Consider the following 19,954-nt stretch of genomic DNA (forward strand, 5'->3'; position numbering starts at 1 on the left):
GTGTATAACGTGCTTTACCTGGCGCAGTGTGCAGTGTGTATAGGAGGTTCTACTTGGTGCAATGTGTATAAGCGGCACTACTGTGTGGTGTAATGTGAATTGGCACTATTATGTGGCCACGCCCCTTCCCCACAAAGCCATGCCCCAAATTTTTGCAGCGCACCTTCGGCGCGCACTGACTGTTCTTTGCTGTCTAGGAGGTGGAGCACCTATTCACTTTCTGCCGAAGGGCAGTAAAATGTCTAGTTACAGCTCTGGGGCAGGGTGTCCTGCATGCTACACATCCCAGTAGCATTGTCACCCCCCTCCTCCCCTTGCAACACTTTTGCACTGTCCATATCAAGTCTGTATTTTTATATTTTAATCATTAATAAGATTAATAAGAACCTTCATTCTGATGGAACCCAGCAAAGGACAGGTAGGACCCCAATTTTTAAAAGTGAGGGGTCCCTGGGACCCACTTTTTTTTTAGGCTCAGCACGATCACTGCTCCCTGTCACCCCAGCCTTCCCTGTCACCCACTATCTCCCTGTCATCCCAGCCTCCTCAGTCATCCACTATCTCCATCACCTCTGCCACCCAGTCTCGCACTTTCTCCCTGTCATCGACAATCTCCCTGTACCCCTGGGGGTACTATTGTGTGGCCACGCCCCTTCCTTGTGAGACCACACCTCTTTTAAAATTTGATCCCATCAAGGGGCGCTAAATTCTAAATTCGCTTACCGAAAAAATTTAACTCGGGCCGGCCCTGATTGTACTTACACGCTATAGCGCATCCTTTATCCCAAAATTACAATGGAGGATCCTCTTTCACAAAATGATGGTGTTCCAGGGAATGCAGCTTTTATATGACTTTCCCACCACCCTAATAGTGAACACTTGTGTCCCAACTGCTGGGAGGTATGTCATGCTCCTGTGAGTGGGCAATTCTCGTGTGCTAGACATGCCCCCAAAGTGGTGTAGCCGTGCAACTAACAGGGTGTGGCCACACCCCCTGTAGGGGGAGCCCCTGGGAAGTTACTGTACCGGGGCCCCGGATTTCTTTTGACAGCCCTGTGTGGCCTACAGCCAAGGTGGCTCTAATAATCACTGGGTCTTGGGCACTGTTAAGCCAAAGTGGCCAATTTTTAAGTGTGTCTTTTTATATTATTTTTTTAGTACTGCCGGTCTATTTACACTGTTCACTATGTACAGTTTAAAACATGATTACCAACTTTTTTGAGATGACCTCTGTGGGATTCGGGGAAAGAGAGGCCCAGGTTTGATGTGTGGGGAACATGGCACTAGCATACCTCCCAACTGTTCCAATTGTGGTGGGACAGTCCCATTTTTCATGGTCTCTCCAACCTGCGGGATGCAGTGTCCTGTGGCGGGGTCAGTTGGGAGATCCCCCCCCCCCCCCCTGTCACTCGCTGCAGAGCAGCGGTGAGTAGATGCTGTGCGCATGCACACAGCGTCTATTCCCTGGCAGAGAGGGACTAGGGGCATGGCCAGCAGCTCACTAAGCACGGTTCATGCCCCCATAGTGATGAAAATAGGGGTTTGGCTTACAATCGCGGTGCTTGCCGCAAGCCCACGCCCCCTAGCTGGAGGCCATGTCCCCTAATTTCAGGCACACACCTTGGGTGCAAAGATGTCCCTCCTCGGTGCACAAAGAAGTTGGGAGGTATGCACTGTGAGTCGCGTCATTGTGGTGCAGCATAATTGTGGCATTACATCTTGGGGGGCTGTATCATGATGATGCAATTCACTGTAGAAGTGGGCGGAATCCTTGAGGGCTGTCTATACTCATGGGAGCCTGAAAGAAGTCTCCCTAATTCTGGGAGAGTAGGCAAGTATCATTTCACTTTTGCAGGAAAGTAGGACTAAATACATTCAACAGAAAATATGGACCGGAAACACTACAGTGGCAGTTTGGCCCAAACACACACAGAAGGATAGTAAATGGGATGTTTATACTGTAAATTATGTATTATGTAGCTGCTATAGGAGATATGATTCTTTCTGGCACAGACAGAGGCCGACTTAACACTAGCTGACATCAGCCTTGCAAATCTCTCCTAATGCAGTTTAACAACCACTTTAATCCTGCTATGAGCCTTATTGTGACTGTAAAGTAACAGGATATCTATTAACTATATTCATGTTTAGTACTACTAAAATTTATTTTGTTATATTTAGATTCTCTTGTTTTTTCTAAAAAGGACTATTAGTACGAAAACATGAATAGAAAAATATACAAGCTTTCAACCAAGCCAAAATGCTTAGATTATCCTGCCATATATCTTTGGATTCTTTTTCTCACTATGATTATTTCTGTTTACATACTTGTGTATCAGCGTGTTGGGTACGGGATACTGGCAGTGAGAATGCAGGCGGTCAGGATACCAACACCGGCATCCCGACTGCCAAAATCGATAGGTGTCCGCAACTAAACTAACCCTACCCCTACTTTCCCGCAGCCTAAGCCTAACCTTCCCTTCTTGCAGTCTAACCAGTGCCGACAACAGAAATCTTGGGGCCCGGTACACTGATATCTCTGCACCACCCCTCTCCCTCCCCCCCCCCCCACCCTTGACCCCACACATCCCTCCCTGCATGTGCCAGTAAATTAACCTTAACATCACCTCTTGCACTTTGTTCAAAGGTGATAAAGGTAATTTGTCAGGGGGCTCTCTAGCCTGGAGAAAGACTTACACAAAGTCGAAACATGTTGGTCCAAGAGAGCTGCTTTGACTAATCACGTTGCACTTTTGCAGATGAGGGCATGTGGGCTTTTCCTGAATGGCATCCAAACTGCCAAGTCTTGCTATTTAGGTATATCCATCTACCATCTTGTGTCCAAACCCCATCATCTGTTACTGTTTTAGTTTTTTTTTGTGTTTTTTAAGAAATACATTTTAAAACTTTCGAAAGAGTTTTTTCCTCTGCCTTTATATGGTATACCTGGATGTGGAGATGGATAGTCCACTCCTATCCAAATAAGGATACACCAAAGGACGGATAAAGAAACCTGCTACGTGATTGAAGTTAACTTGTGTTATGTGAGCACGGTATGTCCCATGTGCGGGATAACTGTTATGTGAAGGTGATTGCCTATTTTGACTTCTGGCACATGTGATTTTGGTAATAAAGATACCTTTATGGGAGCTATCCACCCTATCATCGTGTGAGTCTGGTACACTGTCCTTCTGGCACACCTCATTAGATCCATATATCCCACACTGGTGTACCTTCAAGTTTAATACATACTACACCATATGTTGTCTTCTCGTTTCTTTTGAGGTATTTTCACCCGATAAGTGGTTTGTCGAATCATCCAAGTGAAACAGAACAGGAGAGAACAAGTATACAATTAGCCCTAAGTGTGACACTCTGAACTGGACCCCCTTAATTTGTACTACAAAGGGTATGCATTGCAGGCAACTGTCGGACTGGATAAGACATGAGTAATGTCCCCTAATTTTCCCCTTGCTGAGCTTCGATTACTACCCATCCTGTTAATGCTGAAGGGGTTAACACTCCCTTCTGCTGTTGACTGGGAGACGCCAACAGGATCAGTGAGCAGACAGGCACTAGGACCCTTGGACTTACTTATAATGGAGGAGGGAGTGAGAAGGCTGATGGAGTCTTGATTGGCTGTGGCAGTGGAGAAAAAAGAGGAGGCGGGGTTCGCACCAGTGTGTGTGAGAGGAGACACGCTGTGGAGAGTGGAGCAGCTGCTGAGGAGACCGCTGGGAGGAGACATGCTGTGGAGAGCGGAGCCGCTGCTGAGGAGACCGCTGTGAGGAGACACGCCGTGGAGAGCAGAGCAGCCGCTGAGGAGACCGTTGTGAGGAGACACGCCTTGGAGAGCAGAGCTGCCGCTGAGGAGACAGCTGTGAGAGCCGCCAGCCACTGCAGTGACACCAGCCTGCCCAGTGCGGAGAGAAGCTGCCGGGAAAGGTCTCAGGTGATAGAGGGGAGTGGGTGAGGCCGCTGATAGCAGGTACCTACCTCTGACGCACAGACACTCCAGCTAATGCCCTCAGTTAGAAACCCAGAGTCACCCAGCTCCGCATACACAGCTGAATAGAGGTCAAATGAGATAAAGAGAGAGAGAGAGACGCTCTTCATTTTACTTGGCAGACACAGCTATTAAGAGTACTGGACAGTATTAAATATTGTACCTTTCAACAGGGGAGTCTATTTAATGACCAGCATGACCCTTTTTGGATATAATTTACCTCAGGAAAGGCAGGCGCTAGGTAGCAAAAGAAACTCTAAACTGCCTCAGTGACATTAACCCACAACAGTGTGTCAGGCAAGTGAGGATCCTTTGTATACTTCAGACCCTCCACAGCTCATCACTGTAAGGTTTAATTTACACCTTTCCTTTCATCTGCCTGCACCTTGCATGTAATGCTGAACTGTACTGCTAGCACAACCTAGCTATTCTAAGCCACCCCTTGCTAATTTTGCTTTGACTGGTTTAATCCTCTGACATTAATGACTGCTTTAAGGATCCTATTGCTAACTGTCAACTTCGGCATGCACATTCCTGCTAGACCATCCTGCTAGCCACAGTACCTAACGTATGCTTCTATTGGACAAGGTTTGATAGCATTTACCCAGCCACTTGATTACTCTATAAAAGACATTGTAGAGAATCCTTTAGTGCAGCCTAACCCACACTACTTAGAGTGAATAATAGAGAGACTACCCTACATTTGGTATTCAACATTTTAGGGTGAGATTGTTACTTGGTGGACATATATGGGGCGCTGAGAGTTCTTAGTATACCAAATGCCAATGTAAACTGTATGTTGAAATATCCTACCAGTATACAGTGACTTTACATGGTTATGTATAATGCTATTTCGTATTCATGCATGTATTGTTTTCCTCCATATTGTGAGTTGTACTTTCTGCTTACTCCATTAAACCCATAGCGGTGACCAGCTTGTTCCTGAATAATACATTTCATGTCACCGTCCTATTGTGTGGTGACTATCGTATTGGGTCCTCCGGGGCTGGGGTTCTTCATCCTTCTGCCTAGGGTTCCAGCAGTGAGTTCCGGTCCAAGAGGGGATCCCGGGTTAAAAATCCAGGTACGGCCACTGACATCTGCACCTGCACAGACATTTCCACCTATACTTTCCTGTTACATAAGGACTACATATACTTAAAGGTCATATATCGGGCATTACGTTATTGGAACAAGAATGAGCACCAAACTATATACTTTTGTATTTCTGTCACCTCTGGCATTACCTGACCATCAACATATCACCTGCCTGGAGCCTCTTTTTCATGGGATCCCCCTAAAAACATTATTATCTGTACTATAATCTCTTCCTCAAGGACTTGAGCAGTTTCTTAGTAGCAAGTTTCTTAGAGTTATGGTTGTCACATGCACCTCCCTAGCACTGATATAAAGGGATAATCCCAATGTCCAATCCAAAATTCCCAGTGCTATAATTCCTATCAAATATCACCTGACACGTTGCCAGTCTTGCACTGTGTTGAGCTGAACCAGACATTCTCTGATCTGTCACAAATTAGACTTGGACATCCATGTGCCCAAACTCCTTGTCACTGGAGAACACAGGAAAACACTCTTATAAACACTGCCGCCGCAATCCAGGCTCCAGGTTCCCCACAAACTGCCTGAGGCTGTTTTCTTCTGCAGTTAGCCAGTCACAGTCCTGCTCCTCTTAGGTGGAGACCCGGACCGTCACCACTGCAGAGACAGGAGGGGTGTAGGGGAGCGTACAGCATTGTGCATTTTGTGATTTAATTCCAACACACAGGGATATATACAGCAGACCTTACTCTGATTCAGTTGCGATCCACTTAGGAGCGGTTCTAGGCGCAGGAGAGCTGGGCCTGTATTTGGGGCGCTGCGTTCTACGGGCGCAGCTGTAGTCACCCAGCAGGCGCCCACCCGCATCCCGCACTCCGGCTGCGTGGGTGCCCACTGCAGCCGGCACGGTTGTCAGGCGCTAGAGGTCCTAAATGACCTCTAGTGTCTGTGCGGCACTATGGGAGAGACGTCATGACGTCTCTCTCGTAGATCCAAGGAGCGGGAGGCCAGAGACGGAAGGCAGCAACAGTCGGGAAGCAGTAGCGAGGCTGGTGAGTATTGTGTGTTTTTTTTTTTTTTTATTTGTGGGTGTAAGCAGCGCAACAATGGGGCACAATTACAGGGGACAAATCTTCAGGGGGCAAATCTACTAGGGGCACATCTACAGGGGGCACATCTATAGGGGGCACACCTGGTGGTGTAATGTGACTGACGGACAATACTGTGTTGTGTAATGTGACTGGCGGACACTGCTGTGCGGTGTAATGTGAATCGGTACTATTCTGTGGCCACGCCCCTTTCCTATGCAGCACTAACCCTGTGGGGGAAGGGGGGGGGGGGGGGAAAGGGCGCCAAAGGAAACTTTCGCCCTGGGTGAAACAAGGTCTAGAACCGGCTCTAGATCCACTGTACCATAGCTTAGTTAAAAATAGTTGTATCCACACAATCCTGTGCGTACAGTACATGAAATGCTTTTGTAAATTACTTCAATTGTTGATGAAGATCTGATTATTTTCCTCTCTCTCTTTAAGGTGTATCTATTAAAATGACTGTCCCTGTTCGTGTTTCGGTACCATTGAATGATCCTACCAGTAATGCCACAATATCTTTCTTTCTGCCATTGACACTAGTGGATCCTCCCCAACCCAATGACCCATCTGTTTTTTTGGAAAGCTATCCTGAAACACATTATTTTGTCAGGTAAGTACAGCCCTAAGGCAGTGGTGCAAGTAGAAAAAATGTCTTATAGGTACTGTGTGGGTGTGGCCAAATGCCACATTGGGCGTAGCCAATGAAAATGGCGGCATGGTACACATATGGGGTGCCAGATACACATATGACCCCAATAGTGCCAGATACACGTTGCCCCACAGTGCCAGATATACATTGCCCCACAGTGCCAGATACACAAATGCACCCACAGTGCCAGATACACAAATGCCCCCACAGTGCCAAATACACAAATGCCCCCACAGTGCCAGATACACAAATGCCCCCACAGTGCCAGATACACAAAAGCCCCCACTGGCAGATACACAAAAGCCCATACAGTGCCAGATATACTAAAGCCCCCACAGTGCCAAATACACTTCGCCCCACAGTGCCAGATATACATTGCCCCACAGTGCCAGATACACAAATGCCCCCACAGTGGCAGATACACAAAAGCCCCCACAGTGCCACATACACAAATGCCCCTACAGTGCCAGATATACTAAAGCCCCCACAGTGCCAGATTTACATTGCCGCAGAGGGCCCCCCTGCTCACCACTGCCTTTGTTGCTGAATCCCGCTGGCTGCTATGTGAGGGGAGGAGAGTGCAGCGCACACCTCTCCTGCCCCTCAATGCTCGTGAAGTCCGGTCTCCTCTCTGGCGGCGAGTGTCTCAAATGAGGCGCCGGTTCATTAGCCAATCAGAGCTCGTGCACCGGCAGCCAATCAGGAGCTGCGGCTGCCAGTCCACGAGCTCTGATTGGCTAGCAAACTGGTGCCCCTCCCCCATCCGCGGAACCCTCACACCAGCCCCCACCCATGGCACCCCCGCGCTCGAACTAGGTAATGAAAACAAGCTTAGTAAAAAAGCAATAAAACATAGCTTGTTAAAGCATCAGTCGCTTTGTACAGAATAACAATGTAAATGGCTAGTCATGAAGGGAAGCCTGCCTAGGCTCAACGTCTTTGTAAACAAAAAAAGGTGTTTAGTTAATTTTAGAGCATTGCCGATGGTGATTGCAGACCATCCTGTAATAACTGTCTGCATGTAAATACGAGTTCACCAGATGCAGAAATATTCAGCATGGTAAATATGATGATGGACAATTACATTTATATATAAATAAATTTAATAGCAGCAATGAGACAGTCTTCCTAGACCCAAGAAATCCCACCAGAATAATATATCACTGTAAAAGCTTGTGCTGAGGGTTAAAGCGAGTGCATGTACCGCTGTGTTGGAAAAATATCCAGATCTCTTACCAAAGAGGACTTGTGAGCAATGGAGCAGACCTGCTGTATTAATCTGTGTGTTGTTTATGAGCATGCTAAGTGGAAGGTGATGCCAGCTGTGAGGATGCTTACGTTTACCAGGTAACCCAGCAGGTGCACAGGTGTAGTCATTACTCACTGACACTAATTATTTCAATTGTGATTCTGTGAGGAGACCTAGAAAACATGAACTGTTTGGGGTGCTGAGGACGGAGTTTGAGAACCTATGTTCTAGAACAGTGGTTCTCAAACTCGGTCCTCAGGACCCCACACAGTGCATGTTTTGTAGGTAACCCAGCAAATGCACAGTTGTATTAATTACTTACTGACACATTTTAAAAGGTCCACAGGTGGAGCTAATTATTTCACTTGCGATTCTGTGAGGAGACCTGCAAAACATGCACTGTGTGGGGTCCTGAGGACCGAGTTTGAGAACTTGTGTTCTAGAAGATAATGGGGTACAGGTCGAGTATCCCTTATCCAAAATGCTTGGGACCAGAGGTATTTTGGATATCGGATTTTTCCGTATTTTGGAATAATTAGATACCATAATGAGATATCATGGTGATGGGACCTAAATCTAAGCACAGAATGCATTTATGTATCATATACACCTTATACAAACAGCCTGAAGGTAATTTTAGCCAATATTTTTTATAACTTTGTGCATTAAACAAAGTGTGTGTACATACACACAATTCATTTATGTTTCATATACACCTTATATACACAGCCTGAAGGTCATTTAATACAATATTATTAATAACTTTGTGTATTAAACAAAGTTTGTGTACATTGAGCCATCAAAAAACAAAGGTTTCACTATCTCACTCTCATTCAAAAAAGTCCGTATTTCGGAATATTCCGTATTTCGGAATATATGGATATGGGATACTCAACCTGTATATGCAATTGCAGTCGAATTGCCGCAAATGTCGAAAAATGGGGCATTTTCAACACACAAAAAAAATTGACAATGCAATACAGTACTTTTCGACAAAAAAACTGCCGTTTCAGATTCGACTTTTTGCAATTCGACATTTACTCAAATTCGACATGTCTGCAATGGTAAAAATGCGGCTTTTCGACAAAAGTATATTCAATTGAAGAATGTCGATTCGACAACAGTGCTTTTCGACGGTCATTTCGTCAATTTCAGTCCGCCTCATTTTGCTGGCGGAATCTAATAAAAAAATTTAAAAAACGTTTTGTTTTTTTATTGCTAATAGCATATCTATTTATATTAAAAGGGATTATGTACTTGGTTTGTCTATTAGGAGCCACAAGTATTATTTATATATTTTTTCAAAGAAATTTTTTTTTTTTTTACTGACTAAAATAATATGGAGAGATCAGAGCATGTTTTTCAGTGGGAAGGGGTGGGAATAGGTTAAAATTCCTGAAAAAAAATGCGTGAGGTCCCCCCTCCTAAGCATAACCAGCCTCGGGCTCTTTGAGCCAGTCCTGGTTGTAAAAATACGGGGGGGGGGGAATGACAGGGGATCCCCCGTATTTTCACAACCAGCACCGGGCTCTGCATCCGGTCCCGGTGCAAAAAAGACGTAGGGGTCCCCCGTATTTTTCACACCAGCACCGGGCTCCATTAGCTGGAGAGATAATGCCACAGCCGGGAGACACTTTTATACCAGTCCCTGCGGCCGTGGCATTAAATCCCCAACTAGTCACCCCTGGCCAGGGTACCCTGGAGGAGTGGAGACCCCTTAAATCAAGGGGTCCCCCCCTCCAGCCACCCAAGGGCCAGGGGTGAAGGCGAGGCTGTCCCCCCATCCAAGGGCTGCGGATGGGAGGCTGATAGCCAAGTGACAAAAATAAAGAATATTGTTTTTTTGTAGCAGAACTACAAGTCCCAGCAAGCCTCCCCCGCAAGCTGGTACTTGGAGAACCACAAGTACCAGCATGTGGGGGGGAAACGGGCCCGCTGGTACCTGTAGTTCTACTGCAAAAAAAATATCCAAATAAAAACAGTACACACACACCGTGAAAGTAAAACTTTATTACATACATGCACGCCGACACACACGTACTTTCCTATGTTCACATGCCGACTCTGTCCACTTCTCCAAGTAGAATCCACGGGGTACCTGAAAATAAAATTATACTCACCATAATCCAGTGTAGATCTGTCCTCTTCGTTTTTGTAATCCACATACTTGGCAAAAAAACAAACCGTAAAACCCGATCCGCGACCGCGAGTAACCTCACCGCTGACTGCAAAGTTCCCACCATTGAAGATAATGGAGCGGCAGTGCTTTGCGCCGTCTGACAGCTTAGACGCGCACAGCCAATCAGGAGAGTGCCACGACGTGGCGCTCCCTGATTGGCTCAAGGGACCCTAGGTGACAGGAGTCACGGGGGGTCTCAGCAGTCGGGGAAAGGGGTCCCATGTGTAAACATGGGACCCCTTTCAGTGCGTGGATCGGGTTTTCCGGTTTGTTTTTTTGCCAAGTACGTGGATTACAAAAAAGAAGAGGACAGATCTACACTGGATTATGGTGAGTATAATTTTATTTTCAGGTACCCCGTGGATTCTACTTGGAGAAGTGGACAGAGTCGGCGTGTGAACATAGGTAAGTATGTGTGTGTCGGCGTACATGTATGTAATAAAGTTTCTCTAACGTCCTAAGTGGATGCTGGGGACTCCGTAAGGACCATGGGGAATAGCGGCTCCGCAGGAGACTGGGCACATCTAAAGAAAGCTTTAGGACTAACTGGTGTGCACTGGCTCCTCCCCCTATGACCCTCCTCCAAGCCTCAGTTAGATTTCTGTGCCCGACGAGAAGGGTGCACACTAGGGGCTCTCCTGAGCTTCTTAGTGAAAGTTTTAGTTTAGGTTTTTTATTTTCAGTGAGACCTGCTGGCAACAGGCTCACTGCATCGAGGGACTAAGGGGAGAAGAAGCGAACTCACCTGCGTGCAGAGTGGATTGGGCTTCTTAGGCTACTGGACATTAGCTCCAGAGGGACGATCACAGGCCCAGCTTGGATGGGTCCCAGAGCCGCGCCGCCGGCCCCCTTACAGAGCCAGAAGGCAGAAGAGGTCCGGAAAATCGGCGGCAGAAGACGTCCTGTCTTCAACAAGGTAGCGCACAGCACTGCAGCTGTGCGCCATTGCTCTCAGCACACTTCACACTTCGGTCACTGAGGGTGCAGGGCGCTGGGGGGGGCGCCCTGAGACGCAATAAAAACACCTTGGATGGCAAAAAATGCATCACATATAGCTCCTGGGCTATATGGATGCATTTAACCCCTGCCAGAATCCATAAAAAAGCAGGAGAAAAGTCCGCTAAAAAGGGGCGGAGCCTATCTCCTCAGCACACTGGCGCCATTTTCCCTCACAGCTCCGTTGGAGGGAAGCTCCCTGGCTCTCCCCTGCAGTCACTACACTACAGAAAGGGTTAAAAAAGAGAGGGGGGCACTAATTAGGTGCAGTATTAACTATACAGCAGCTATAAGGGGAAAAACACTTATATAAGGTTATCCCTGTATTTATATAGCGCTCTGGTGTGTGCTGGCAAACTCTCCCTCTGTCTCCCCAAAGGGCTAATGGGGTCCTGTCCTCTATCAGAGCATTCCCTGTGTGTGTGCTGTATGTCGGTACCTTTGTGTCGACATGTATGAGGAGAAAAATGATGTGGAGACGGAGCAGATTGCCCGTAATAGTGATGTCACCCCCTAGGGGGTCGACACCTGAGTGGATGAACTGTTGGAAGGAATTACGTGACAGTGTCAGCTCTGTATAAAAGACAGTGGTTGACATGAGACAGCCGGCTACTCAGCTTGTGCCTGTCCAGACGTCTCATAGGCCGTCAGGGGCTCTAAAGCGCCCGTTACCTCAGATGGCAGATATAGACGCCGACACAGATACTGACTCCAGTGTCAACGGTGAAGAGACGAATGTGACTTCCAGTAGGGCCACACGTTACATGATTGAGGCAATGAAAAATGTTTTACACATTTCTGATAATACGAGTACCACCAAAAAAGGGGTATTATGTTCGGTGAGGAAAAACTACCTGTAGTTTTCCTGAATCTGAGAAATTAAATGAGGTGTGTGATGATGCGTGGGTTTCCCCCGATAACAACTGATAATTTCTAAAATTTTATTGGCATTATATCCTTTCCCGCCAGAGGTTAGGGTGCGTTGGGAAACACCCCCTAGGGTGGATAAAGCGCTCACACGCTTGTAAGGGCTCTACCTTCGCCTGAGATGGCCGCCCTTAAGGATCCTGCTGATAGAAAGCAGGAGGGTATCCTAAAAGGTATTTACACACATACTGGTGTTATACTGCGACCAGCAATCGCCTCAGCCTGGATGTGCAGTGCTGGGTTGGCGTGGTCGGATTCCCTGACTGAAAATATTGATACCCTAGATAGGGACAGTATATTTTTGCCTATAGAGCATTTAAAAGATGCATTTCTATATATGCGTGATGCACAGCGGAATATTTGCCGACTGGCATCAAGTCTAAGCGCGTTGTCCATTTCTACCAGTAGAGGGTTATGGACACGTCAGTGGTCAGGTGATGCGTATTCCAAACGGCATTTGGAAGTATTGCTTTATTAAGGGAGGAGTTATTTGGGGTCGGTTTTTCAGACCTGGTGGCCACGGCAACAGCTGGGAATTCCACGTTTGTACCCCAGGTCGCCTCTCAACATGAGAAGACGCCGTATTATCAGGCGCAGTCTTTTCGTGGACAAGCGGGCAAAAGGTTCCTCATTTCTGCCCCGTGACAGAGGGAGAGGAAAAAGGCTGCAGAAATCAGCCAGTTCCCAGGAACAGAAACCCTCTCCCGCCTCTGCCAAGCCCTCAGTATACGCTGGGGCTTTACAAGCAGAATCAGGCACGGTGGGGGGCCCGTCTCAATGAATTTCAGCGCGCAGTGGGCTCACTCGCAAGTAGACCCCTGGATCCTTCAGGTGATATCTCAGGGGTACAAATTAGAATTCGAGACGTCTCCCCCTCGCCGTTTCCTAAAGTCGGCTTTACCGATGTCTCCTTCTGACAGGGAGACAGTTTTGGAAGCCATTCACAAGCTGTATTCCCAGCAGGTGATAATCAAGATACCCCTCCTGCAAGGAACGGGGTATTATTCCACACTGTTGTGGTACCGAAGCCGGACGGCTCGGTGAGACCGATTCTAAATCTAAAATCTTTGAACACTTACGTACAGAACTGTCACTATCAGTTCAGACGCTGCCGTATGGATGGTCCACGGCACCCCGGGTCTTTACCAAGGTAATGGCCGAAATGATGATATTCCTTCGAAGGAAGGGAATTTTAGTTATCTCTTACTTGGACGATTCCCTGATAAGGGTAAGATCCAGGGAACAGTTGGAGGTCGGTGTAGCACTATCTCAGGTAGTGTGGCGGCAGCACGATTGGATTCTCAATATTCCAAAATCGCACCTGGTTCCGACGACGTGTCTTCTGTTCCTAGGGATGATCCTGGACACAGTCCAGAAAAAGGTGTTTCTCCCGGAGGAGAAAGCCAGGGAGTTATCCGAGCTAGTCAGGAACCTCCTAAAACCGAGCCAAGTCTCAGTGCATCAATGCACAAGGGTTCTGGGTAAAATGGTGGCTTCCTACGAAGCAATCCCATTCGGCAGATTCCACGCAAGAACTTTCCAGTGGGACCTGCTGGACAAATGGTCCGGGTCGCATCTTCAGATGCATCAGCGGATAACCCTGTCACCAAGGACAAGGGTGTCCCTCCTGTGGTGGTTGCAGAGTGCTCATCTTCTAGAGGGCCGCAGATTAGGCATTCAGGACTGGGTCCGGGTGACCACGGATGCCAGCCTGCGAGGCTGGGGAGCAGTCACACAGGGAAGGAATATCCAGGGCTTATGGTCAAGCCTGGAGACATCACTTCACATAAATATCCTGAAGCTAAGGGACATTTACAATGCTCTAAGCTTAGCAAGACCTCTGCTTCAAGGTCAGCCGGTGTTGATCCAGTCGGACAACATCACGGCAGTCACCCACGTAAACAGACAGGGTGGCACAAGAAGCAGGAGGGCAATGGCAGAAGCTGCAAGGATTCTTCGCTGGGCGGAAAATCATGTGATAGCACTGTCAGCAGTATTCATTCCGGGAGTGGACAACTGGGAAGCAGACTTCCTCAGCACGACCTCCACCCGGGAGAGTGGGGACTTCACCCAGAAGTCTTCCACATGATTAAAAACTCGACAGGTATTGCGCCAGGTCCAGGGACCCTCAGGCAATAAGCTGTAGACGCTCTGGTAACACCGTGGGTGTACCAGTCAGGGTATGTGTTCCCTCCTCTGCCTCTCATACCCAAGGTACTGAGATTGATAAGATGGAGAGGAGTAAGCACTATATTCGTGGTTCCGGATTGGCCAAGAAGGACTTGGTAACCGGAACTTCAAGAGATGCTCACGGAGGATCCGTGGCCTCTACCTCTAAGAAGGGACCTGCTCCAGCAAGGACCCTGTCTGTTCCAAGACTTACCGCGGCTGCGTTTGACGGCATGGCGGTTGAACGCCGGATCCTGAAGGAAAAAAGGCATTCCGGATGAAGTCATCCCTATCCTGATCAAAGCCAGGAAGGATGTAACCGCAAAAACATTATCACCGCAATTGGCGAAAATATGTTGCGTGGTGCGAGGCCAGTAAGGCCCGACGGAGGAAATTCAACTGGGTCGATTCCTACATTTCCTGCAAACAGGAGTGTCTATGGGCCTGAAATTGGGGTCCATTAAGGTTCAAATTTCGGCCCTGTCAATTTTCTTCCAAAAAGAACTAGCTTCAGTCCCTGAAGTTCAGACGTTTGTAAAAGGGGTACTGCATATACAGCCTCCTTTTGTGCCTCCAGTGGCACTTTGGGATCTCAATGTAGTTTTGGGTTCCAAAAGTCACATTGGTTTGAACCACTTAAATCTGTGGAGTTAAAATATCTCACATGGAAAGTGGTCATGCTGTTGGCCCTGGCCTGGGCCAGGTGCGTGTCAGAATTGGCGGCTTTATCCTGAAAAAGCCCTTATCTGATTTTCCATTCGGACAGGGCGGAATTGAGGACTCGTCCTCAGTTTCTCCCCAAGGTAGTTTCAGCGTTTCACCTGAACCAACCTATTGGTGGTGCCTGCGGCTACTAGGGACTTGGAGGCCTCCAAGTTGCTAGACGTTGTCAGGGCCCTGAAAATATATGTTTCCAGGACGGCTGGAGTCAGGAAATCTGACTCGCTGTTTATCCTGTATGCACCCAACAAGCTGGGTGCTCCTGCTTCTAAGCAGACTATTGCTCGTTGGATTTGTAGTACAATTCAGCTTGCACATTCTGTGGCAGGCCTGCCAGAGCCAAAAATCTGTAAATGCCCACTCCACAAGGAAGGTGGGCTCATCTTGGGCGGCTGCCCGAGGGGTCTCGGCTTTACAACTTTGCCGAGCAGCTACTTGGTCAGGAGCAAATACGTTTGTAAAATTCTACAAAATTGATATCCTGGCTGAGGAGGACCTGGAGTTCTCTCATTTGGTGCTGCAGAGTCATCCGCACTCTCCCGCCCGTTTGGGAGCTTTGGTATAATCCCCATGGTCCTTACGGAGTCCCCAGCATCCACTTAGGACGTTAGAGAAAATAAGAATTTACTTACCGATAATTCTATTTCTCATAGTCCGTAGTGGATGCTGGGCGCCCATCCCAAGTGCGGATTGTCTGCAATACTTGTACATAGTTATTGTTACAAAAATCGGGTTATTATTGTTGTGAGCCATCTTTCAGAGGCTCCTCTGTTATCATGCTGTTAACTGGGTTCAGATCACAGGTTATACGGTGTGATTGGTGTGGCTGGTATGAGTCTTACCCGGGATTCAAAATCCTTCCTTATTGTGTACGCTCGTCCGGGCACAGTATCCTAACTGAGGCTTGGAGGAGGGTCATAGGGGGAGGAGCCAGTGCACACCAGATAGTCCTAAAGCTTTCTTTAGATGTGCCCAGTCTCCTGCGGAGCCGCTATTCCCCATGGTCCTTACGGAGTCCCCAGCATCCACTACGGACTATGAGAAATAGAATTATCGGTAAGTAAATTCTTATTTTTACTTTCACGGTAAATCGTCAATTGGTCCATTTTTCGACAGCGGGACTGTCGAATCCGTTTTTTATTGAATATGTTGAATTCGGGTCCCGGCGGAAGGGTGTCTAACTGTCGAATTGTGTAGAATTTAAAAATGGTCAAAATCCAGCCGGAATTCGACCGCAATTGCATATACCCCAATAGCTAGAATCTGATTGGTTGCTATGGGCAACAACGCCACTTCTAAAAAAAACGCACTTTAGTAAATAAACCCCTAAGACTCTTGTACTCTACTTTTGGGCATAGTACAAAATACCTGGATATTTTCCTTAGTTATAGATCAAATTCAAAATATACCTAGAAACATTTTCCTCAGAACTCTAATTTAAATTGTTTGGTGAATTGCCTGCCCGCTGGATTTAAAGGGGCAGTAATATTAAACACAAAACAGGCAGCCATAAGAGTTGCTGCTTAGTAAATCTACCTAAAGTTATATCTAATTCTGTACATTATTTGTTTCACAATGCTAGTTTTTCAAAATATAATGTTACATACCCATCTAACACCACGGCCAGACCATTTGTATGAAAGTATTACTTACTGTTTATAACAAGGTTGGAAAGGTTGACATTGATTTAATGAATTTGTATGCAAAAATTCCCTTTTATTTGTCTTCGTTTTGTCATCTTTAGCTGGTAAAATAGTCTCTACTTATTTATTTATTTATTAACAGTTTCAAATATAGCGCAGCAAATTCCGTTGCGCTTTACAATTGGAAATAACAATAACAAACTGGGTGATAACAAACAGTCATAGACGTAGGAAGGCCCTGCTCGCAAGCTTACAATCTATAGGGAAATAGGCATGTATACACAAGGAAAGGTGCTATCTATTGCATAGTTGTTCGCCAGATTGCAAAGGTTCTTGGAGGGCTGTATGATATGGTCATACAGCAATGATGAACCGGGTTCGAGAGGAAGGGAAAGTGAAGAATGAGAAGACATGTGAGGATATGTATGGACTGTAAAGAGTGGATGCAATTTGATAGAAAGGCTTCTGAAAGTTATGTGGGCGGTTCTGGAATTTGATATGCTTGCCTAAAGAGGTGAGATTTCAGGGAACGCTTAAAGGTTTGGAGACTAGAGGAGAGTCTTATTGTGCGTGGTAGGGCATTCCACAGAGTGGGTGGAGCCCGATGAAAGTCCTGCAATCGTAAGTGGGAGCGAGTAATGAGTGTGGATGAGAGATGCAGGTCTTGTGAAGAGCGAAGAGGTTGGGTTGGGAGATATTTTGAGATAAGCGAAGTGATGTATGTTGGTGTAGTATGGTTGATGGCCTTGTGTGTGAGTAAAAGTATTTTATATTGAATGCGGTAGAGTACAGGTAACCAATGAAGGGACTGACAGAGTGGATTTGCAGACAATAAACGTCTAGCGAGGAAGATAAGCCTCGCCGCTGCATTCAGAATGGATTGTAGTGGTGAGAGTCTCGTTTTGGGAAGACCAGTTATGAGACTATTGCAATAATCAATGCGGGAGATAATGAGAGCGTGGATTAGAGTTTTAGCAGTGTCTTGTGTAAGGTATGGTCGTGTTTTGGATATGTTTTTTAGATGCATGTAACATGATCTTGAGACAGATTGAATGTGGGGAACAAAGGACAGATCAGAGTCAAGGATGACACCTAGGCAGCGAGCTTGTGGGGTAGGGTAGATAGTCTGGCATAGCCGCCCAACTTCTCCATCTCTTTTGTGGCTCTCCACTTCCTCGCTGCTCACTATTTTTCTGTCTTCATCCCTCTTTTATTTGTTAACTAATTTACTTAATTGGACTTTACTACAATCTCTATGCAGATGACACCCAAATCTACCTCTCCTACTGTGACCTCTGTCATTCCACCAAATCCATTTGTCCAAGTGGCTCGCTGACATTTCCACATGGTTGTCCAAACATTACTTAAAACTCAACAAGTCCAAATTCCTTGTAGACTCCCTCTTGGTTGATAACATCACACTCGAATTCCCTACCCTGAGTGAGCAGATTTCATAGGTCAGTCTTTTAAACACTTTTTAGAAATCCAACTCTTCACTATATGTTACCCACGCCTTGTACTACTCTGTCTGTATGTTCTACCAGCTACATCCCCAATTTCCATTCTGATTACCACTAACTCCTAATGTCCCTACATTGCCATAAGCCCTCTAGACTGCAAACTGTAATGAGCAAGGTCCTCCCTCTCTCTCATGTGTACACCTTCTTCAAACTCAATAGGTACTGTTCTGCTTCTATGGGGGGTATTCAATTAGTGATGTTTTTTCGGCTAGTCGAAAAAACTGCACTTTCTGGCCATTTGTAGGTCGTTTTCACATTCGAACTATTCAAAGCCCGTTCAGATTTTTTTGACTTGTCTAAAAATCCGCCCAGAAGAAAACCACGTGGATCCACATGTTTTGTCGAATTCGCGTGCGTTTTTCCGATAGTTTTGAATACCCAACGGTCGAATTAGTGATGATTTTCCGACTGTCGGAAAACTCGGCACTAACTGAATATCCTCCTATGTTTGATTTGTATTTTATATGATTTGCTCTTCTGATATAAAGTTTGTGGCACAGTTAAAATAAATTATGATGATGACAGTGAAAATCAAATCATGTTTGTTGTTTTACAGGTCTTTCAGTGGCTATGCGCTGACGTCTAACTACGAGAAAAAGTCGAAGGCTCTCTCAGAAGAGCTAGACTACTTAGCTATAAATTATGATGTGAATGTTGGTATAGCAGCAGCCTACAATGATCCCCTTGTATTTTTTAACCGACACAATGAAGTTTGGTTTAGGTCTCTAAACCAGTAAACATGGAACAAACTCACACTGCATCAGAACTACAGTTTAATGTGCACAGTTGAGTAGATTATTTTCCGGATCTTTATCACAATAGCCTTAAGCCATATTTACTGTACTGTTGTCTTTCTGAAAGTGGAGTTGTAATGTTTTCTTTTCTTAGCATTTATGTAATTATCACCAGAATCTGTTGTAAATTGACTATCCTTACCTTATTGTATCTGAGCACACATTTGTATCTAAAAATGAATTTATATAAATGTGTTATATTGTAATGTAAGGATTGATTTTTAGAGTTCATGACTTTATACTGAGTGTAGCAACAATGAAATAAAACCTTGATGTATTTAATTAAAGTGTACCAACTATGCAATTTTCAAATATTTGACATTAATCATATCACCTGAGCTGAGACCTAATAATAAAATATAGTTATTAGCACTCAGCATGACATTCTTGATAAAATAAACTATTGTGCTACTCCTCTTTGCCTGATACCAGTGGTTCTCAAACTGTGTGCTGTGGCACCCTGGGGTGCCTCAGGGCACTTGCAAGGGTGCCTTGGACTGGTGTTCCAGGACCAATTAAATTATTTATGGTCAATTAATAGGCAAACCAGTGCTGGTGACTGCCAATCATAAAATATATGAACAAACAGAAGGAAATCTTGTCCCTCACCACACAATTGCACTTAAGGACAATTTAACTCCATTTAATATTTCTTTCTAAATTTCTCAATAAGAAACATTTGGCCTAGGGGTGCTGTGAAAAAAAATTCTGATACTCTAGGACGCAATGCTTCAAAAACGTTTAGGAACCACTGCCTTATACCATTATTTAATGTAAATTTGTTTGTATGGGCTTTACGCTCATGAATACATACTGCTCAACGGTCTGACTGTCTCACCCGCATGCAGTGGCGGATCCAGGGGGGGGCACTCGGGCCCGTGCCCCCCCCCCTGTCGTTTGTAGCCTCCGTCCCTCCGTCCGCCCCCTGTCCCTCGATCGTCGTCTCCCCGGC

The 19,954-nt window shown here is 46.1% G+C and overlaps 1 protein-coding gene across 1 annotated transcript in view; it reads left to right on the top strand.

Annotated features, from left to right (window-relative positions):
• The window catches only part of LOC134910297 (heme-binding protein 2-like), a 92,465-nt gene extending 73,159 nt beyond the window's left edge, over window positions 1-19,306 (top strand). Inside the window, exons 3-4 of the mRNA XM_063918154.1 lie at window positions 6,598-6,766; window positions 18,765-19,306. Coding sequence (XP_063774224.1) covers window positions 6,598-6,766; window positions 18,765-18,945 — 350 coding nt within the window. The 3' untranslated portion in view covers window positions 18,946-19,306. The remainder of the gene's footprint in view (window positions 1-6,597; window positions 6,767-18,764) is intronic.
• Window positions 19,307-19,954: the final 648 nt, after the last annotated feature.

The sequence above is a fragment of the Pseudophryne corroboree genome, chromosome 4, assembly GCF_028390025.1.
Source record: "Pseudophryne corroboree isolate aPseCor3 chromosome 4, aPseCor3.hap2, whole genome shotgun sequence".
NCBI lineage: Eukaryota > Metazoa > Chordata > Amphibia > Anura > Myobatrachidae > Pseudophryne > Pseudophryne corroboree.